Genomic DNA, 6,125 nt, shown 5'->3' with positions numbered 1-6,125 from the left:
CCTCTCCTCCCAAAGTCTGCAACCAAGGGAAACCACCATGAGCACAAGATCCAGAGCTGCCTGAACCAAGATACTGGAAGGACAATTATGGGGAGGCAGGAAGCTCAGCTCCCCTAAGGGCAGATGGAGCCATTGTCCTCCAGTTTGGGGAGCCAACGGGGGCCTGAGACTAAGTAATCAAAGGCCCCACATTCAGTAGGAGGAGAGAGAACACCAGTTTGGGTGTGTGAGCTAGTGGGGCTCAAGGTTCAGCCCCAGGACAGGGCTCCTGTGAGTCTCAGCTGTCAGTGGGGAGGTTTCTGAGCACTCTTTTTGGAGGCTGACCTCCCAGGGTGAGTCTGAGGCCGGGCTTGGCCAGAATCTGGTCTGAGGCTGGGAGGCCGAGACAGAGGGAGGTGGCTGGAGGCAGCCAGCATGGTCCCACCAGCAGAACTGGAGGTCCCAGGGCCCTGTGCCTTCCTGTCCAGGGTCTGGCTTTGGCTGGCAGAGTGAGGCGTGGTGCCTGAAAAAAACCAAGACAAGAATGAGGGCATGAGAGATTTTGCTACAGTTTTTTTGTACTGAATTGGAGCCCTCTGGAGCTGTCCTGTTCCCTATGTAGATTTCAGTCCTATTTGGTGATTTGAGAAAGGTCAGCTCGCCCTCAGCCCTGGGGCACCTTGGCCTAGCCTTTGCATGAACAGATCTGCTGGAGGAATATGGTCTGCTGGCTGGAGAACTTGACTTTGAATGCCGACCCTGGGTTAGATGCTGACCTGGGTTTTCTTGAGTATACAATTGGGACCACAGCCTCACAGGTGTATGATGGAAGGGGTTGTGTAAACTGGAATCAAATCCAGTTTCCAGCTCAGCTCTTTTGCTTGTCACCTTCTTTTCCCTTAACTCCAAGTTCGGGGCAATTACTGGCTCATTCTTCACCAAACACAGTTTCTGGGACACAGAAATGGACTAAATTTCCATAACGGATAGGGGTGGCCTGTGACCAAAGTCCAGGCTTTGACGTGCACCTCTTCCAGGTGTGTCTTCTAGGCTCCTCCCCTTGCACTAACTTGACAGTGAGTCACGTGATGGAAGGAGCCAAGGTCTCTGCATCGGCACTTGGGAAGAAGGTGGCCGTCAAATGGAAACACCCATTTGGACGTTGTGCTGAGTGAGAAGTACACTTTTACTGTGTTGCAGCCATTAGTGAAGCAGCTGAGGTCATTCCAGTGAATACTTCAAGGAAAGCAGCCGAGTGAGGGCGGCAGCGAGGCTATTGGAATCCCCAGACTAAAGGCTGACCATCTTCCTTAGCTCCAATGGATGGGTTCAGATAACATTTTCATTTAAAAAAGAATCAGGCCCTGGCTGGCTAGCTCAGTGGATTGAGAGCAGGCCTGTAAACCAAAGGGTTGCAGGTCAATTCCCAGTTGGGGCACATGCCTGGGTTGTGGGCCGGGTCCCCAGTAGGGGGTGCTTGAGAGGCAACCACACATTGATGTTTCCTCTTTCTCCTTCCCTTTGCCTCTCTCTAAAAGTAAATAAAATCTTAAAAAAAAAAATCAAATTCTGCAGCAGTGATTTAATCAATATAAAATTGAAAGGGCAAAAAAATAAACAAAACAAAATAAGCCTCATAGACAACAGTATGGTGATTACCAGAGGGAAATGGGGGTGGGGGGAGGCAAGAGGCCAAAAGGGGGATAAATGGGGTTGGAAAGAGACATGATTTGGGGTGGTGAACACAATATAATATACTGATGATGTGTTGTGGTATTGTACACCTGAAACCTATATACTTTTATTAACCAATGTAACCCCAATAAATTTAATAAAAAACTTAAACTTTGAAGAAGGGCAAACTTTAAAACAACAGCCAGTACAGAAGGGAGGGTAAAGGAGTGGGTAGGCCCGTTGGGATTCTGGGGACTTGAACTGGCCACTGTCAAACCAATGTCAGTTTCTTGGTTTGTCCTGGAAAGCATTTTGTACACTTCTTTTTTCCTTCCATGCTCAAGTCCATCAATGTACAAATACACCTTCGTTTTTTGTTTTGTTGGTGATATTACAACATAGAATCACATGTATTCCATTTCCTAACCTATGTGGCAAAATGAGGGGATTTCAAATATTTTCCCCAGCTTCATGAGAATGAGCTGCCGGTCAGGCACTCTTGAGCCTTTCATCTCTGAGCTACCCCATGTGGCCCTGATGAAGTGGCAGCTGGCCTTACTGACAAGGTCTGCAGCTGGCCTTACTGACAAGGTCTGCAGCTGGCCTTACTGACAAGGTCTGCACCTTCGCAGTGTCTTCCATTGACCTGGGGGGCACTCACCAGGGATGGGTTCTATGCTGACACAGACTTCTTGTCCTCTTTTTCCAACATCCACTTGTTTACTTGTTACAGGTCACTAATCAACAGTAACTTGTTACCATTCCAACACCAACACTGGGCACTAGAATACTCGTTACAGCTCTAATACCCACAGAACGTGTTCTAGGGACGCACATGGCGCCCTGCTTCTCCTGCCCTGTTTCCACAGCCACTCTCTTTACTTGTGGGTCTGGAGAGCAGAAAATAAACTGACGGGGGATTTTCATCTTGCAGGAAAATACTGCTATGTGCTTAAATTCTTTTTTCTTTTTCTCATGGTTTTGCTTATGTGTTCTAGATGCATGAAATAAATGATCATTTCTGCACTAAAAATTATAACCCTTCAACTACCAATCATTTCTTGTGCCTCTTACTCAATTCTCACCCCAAAGGCCAAAATCACAGCATACTGGCACGGCTTCATTTCACAACAGGGACAATCTTTGGAAAATGGGGTCACCTCCGAGATGGTCTTTTCCAGTTGACCTTCCCTCGTTCCCAAGGTGGAGATGCTTTCTGATTAGTCCCTTCTGAAGCTCTGTGACTCTTTGGACTGAATGTGGCCATTTCTCATCCTTGTATTATAAATATTCTAGTGCTTTTCTTTGTAAATAAAATACAAACATAGCAGCTGCTAGATGCAAATCTCCCTATTCCTCCTGAAGAAATCACTCAAAACAACCTAAAACGAACACTTTCCCCAGCCCCAGGCAGCTGTGACCCGTGTCAGTGGGCGCTGAGCATCTCAAAGGGGTGCGGTGGGAACACCAGTAGCTCCCACCAGTTAAGTCGCCGGACATCAAGAGGATATGACGTGGGAACTAAGATTCAGGAGAGAAACTGAAGAAGACAAAAATCATTTCAGAAATGACAACTAAATTATGAGGAACAGAGAGGAAAAGTTACCCCAGAAGATGCCACCAGAGCCTGGGAGGATAGAAATGAGTGCGACAACCCTGCAAGACAAACGGTCCTACTTCCCCGTTTTGGAGAGACACCTGCACCTCCTACCAGCTTGCTTTCCTCGGCCGGGCCTTTCCCTGTGCCTGGAGTTCTGTGAAGCACATTTCTTTAACACATGCTCCACCTCATTTTCACCACCGCATGAGGTCGGCACTGTAATTTATCCGTATTTTCACTGGCCCAACTTCACACGGCTAGTGATCGTCCAAATTCGGATTTCAATCCCAGATCTGTCTGGTTTCACAACACACGCTCTTTACTCATTTCCATGTGGCCTTGTAAAAAGTAACCGACTGTGAAACACAATTTACCTGCTTTGGTGAGTTGGAGCTGGGTGGCATTTTTGGAGCTGTCTTTAGCTGTGTCCTCTGAATCTCTGGCTGTGGCCCTGCCTTTGACAGATTTGTGGCTCTTCTCAACCTCACGGAGCTGCAGGGGAAAAAAACCCAAACTAATGGTTCATCTTAGCCAGGGAAATGGGAGTATGTATCTCGGAGCCCAGGATGGTGAATTCCACGGGGCGAGGATTCAATCTTCAGTTCCTTGGAACCACCTTAAACTGCCTGTTCATCCTCAATGACTGGCTGCGAGGGCAGCAGAGACTTGGGATTGCACTGCATTTGCAGGAGCGCCAGGCCAGGGGAGGATGGAAGCCCTCCAATCCTCTAGTTCAGTGGTTTTCTTTGGGGGGGGGGAGCAGGAGCCCAGTAAGATTAAGGAAGTGGGAATAGGGAGGGGAACCCACTGTGAGGCAGATGAGATTAGTTCCACTGGAGGCAGTGGGAATCGAGGAGGATGGGGCTTAGAGAGGGTCTATGTCCACAGGTGGTGGGGGTGGGGGCTGGGAAAGTGTACGAGGGAGGTCAGAAGTCAGCTAATGTTGAGAGAGCTGCCGGTGTGTGGAGGGAGCTTACAAAAACTCTTAGCCCATGAGTCACAGGCAACATGTGGTTTTGACCACACCACTTCTTCACTATTTATAGTAGTAGTTTTAATCTCTAGGAATTACTGTGTGTACTAGTTTTATTATGTACTAATAAAACTGGATTTCACCTGTTCTTCAGCAACCTCTCAACATTTAAATAATTATTATTATATATACCCAAATATCTGCAGAATATAAATGCATGCTGTTGAATCTCACAGGCTTCTGCCTGTCACACAGATATTTTTGGCTTTGGTTTAGAAGAAAGCCATTTAGAGTATCCAACTGGGTTCACAGAGCAAATTAGCAAAAGACGAAAACATGACTTCACTTTTACCTTCCAGAATGAAACATGTGGCAGAACGAAACTTGGGACAGACTCACCGCTTGGATTTTCTTCCTTAGCTGGGTGTTAGCTCGGGAAAGGCTTTTGGAAACTGAGTTCAGGTAGTAGATGGCCAGGCTGTAAGAGAAGAGCATGCTCCCGTGGTACCTACCGCTTTCCTGGAAAGTGGTGAGAGCTGGATGCCTGTCCCGAAGAATCAGGGCAGGCTTCCTGGAATAGGTGTCAAGGCTTTGCCTCTGGGCAGGGTGGAGGGGGTTCCTACCATCCTCAGCAACCCCCTTAACATGGAAAAAGGGTCTCCTGGACATCCTTGCTCTCTCTATTTGATGGATCATGGAAATGACCTACACATTTCTACCTTCAGAGTGCTCAGTAGGAGCTGGCTAAAGGTATCATCCCTCTTTCAGGAAATCTGAAAAGGTGGGGGAGGAGCAGGGTGCCCTGTCTGCAGAAGAAGCTACTGATTCTTCTGGGCACCTGCCCTACTCCAGGCTCTGTGCCGTGTGCTCCCCACCACCATGTTTCCTGGTTTTGACAAAACTCCACGAGGCAGAAGGGATAACTCTCAGCTTTATGGAGGATCCTGGAACTCAGAGAGGTTAAGTTCTTTGCCCAAGGTCAGCACATCAATTAGTACCTCAGAGCCCACATTTGAAGCCACAGCTCTGTCCACAATCTTCAAGTACGGAGACAGGCAGAGCTGCTAAGTACCTGCTCCAAGTTTGCCCAGAAACCCAACTGTGGACGCACTGGCGGCCCCGCGCAGGGTGCACTGACGGGAATGTGTGTCCTGGGCTGCAGGTTCTCAGCCCCCAGCCCCACTGGATGACTTCAGGACTCGGTGTCCCTGGAGGCTGCAGCCTGGGCTTCCCTTTCACAGGACCTGCTGGGGGCTGTGACCTGGACTGTACCCCCTGAGGACAGAGGGAGCCCCTGGGTTGGATGCTCAGCCAGCCTGTTGCCTGGGAGCTTTTTAGGTTCATCCTAATTGTCAGTTTCTCCATGCATTTCAAGCCTTAGCTACTTCAGCTTGGGTCTTCTGAACCTTCCCCTCAGGGCGGGGCCACCTGTGGCCACTTTGTAGAGTCTGCAACAAGCTCTCTCCAGGCAGAGAAGAGGAGCCACGTTGCCTTCAGAGCAGAATGTACGTGTAGGTTGAGGGCTGTCCTGTGAGCCTCCCGAAGCAAAGGAGAGAAGGGAGGGCAGGTAAGGGACCACTGTATGTTTCCACACCTCATCTCCACCAGGCCTTGCCGTTTCTCCTAGTTAACAACCCATTTGTTAGGGAGGAACTGGGGGTCAGAGAGGATCAAGTGCCCCTGTGTGGCCACATTCCTCCTGAGGCTGCCTACGAGGGTCAGTTTTGGTGCCTGGGTTCCAGAATTTTCTCAGGGGGTCATAGGGCAGTCCAGGTTGTCATATCATGTCAGCCCTCCCTCATGCAGGACTAGAAGTAGAGGGTGTTTGAAACTGAGGATGTGAGGAAATCTACCCGTTTTGGAGAACAATTCAGCACTATCTAAAATGAACAAAGAAAT

At 48.8% G+C, this 6,125-nt stretch overlaps 1 protein-coding gene across 1 annotated transcript in view; it reads right to left on the bottom strand.

Moving 5' to 3' along the window:
- Positions 1–284: 284 nt before the first annotated feature.
- TMC2 (transmembrane channel like 2) overlaps positions 285–6,125 on the bottom strand; it is a 54,170-nt gene continuing 48,329 nt past the window's right edge. The window contains exons 18-20 of the mRNA XM_037044306.1: positions 4,626–4,704; positions 3,628–3,745; positions 285–502 (exon numbers count right to left, since the gene is read on the bottom strand). Coding sequence (XP_036900201.1) covers positions 285–502; positions 3,628–3,745; positions 4,626–4,704 — 415 coding nt within the window. The remainder of the gene's footprint in view (positions 503–3,627; positions 3,746–4,625; positions 4,705–6,125) is intronic.

The sequence above is a fragment of the Sturnira hondurensis genome, unplaced genomic scaffold (assembly GCF_014824575.4).
Source record: "Sturnira hondurensis isolate 20B ecotype Veracruz unplaced genomic scaffold, ASM1482457v3 Scaffold0004136, whole genome shotgun sequence".
In the NCBI taxonomy this organism is placed as follows: Eukaryota; Metazoa; Chordata; class Mammalia; order Chiroptera; family Phyllostomidae; genus Sturnira; species Sturnira hondurensis.
The sequence above is the reverse complement of the archived record's forward strand: the minus strand, read 5'-3'. Positions and strand labels throughout refer to the sequence as shown.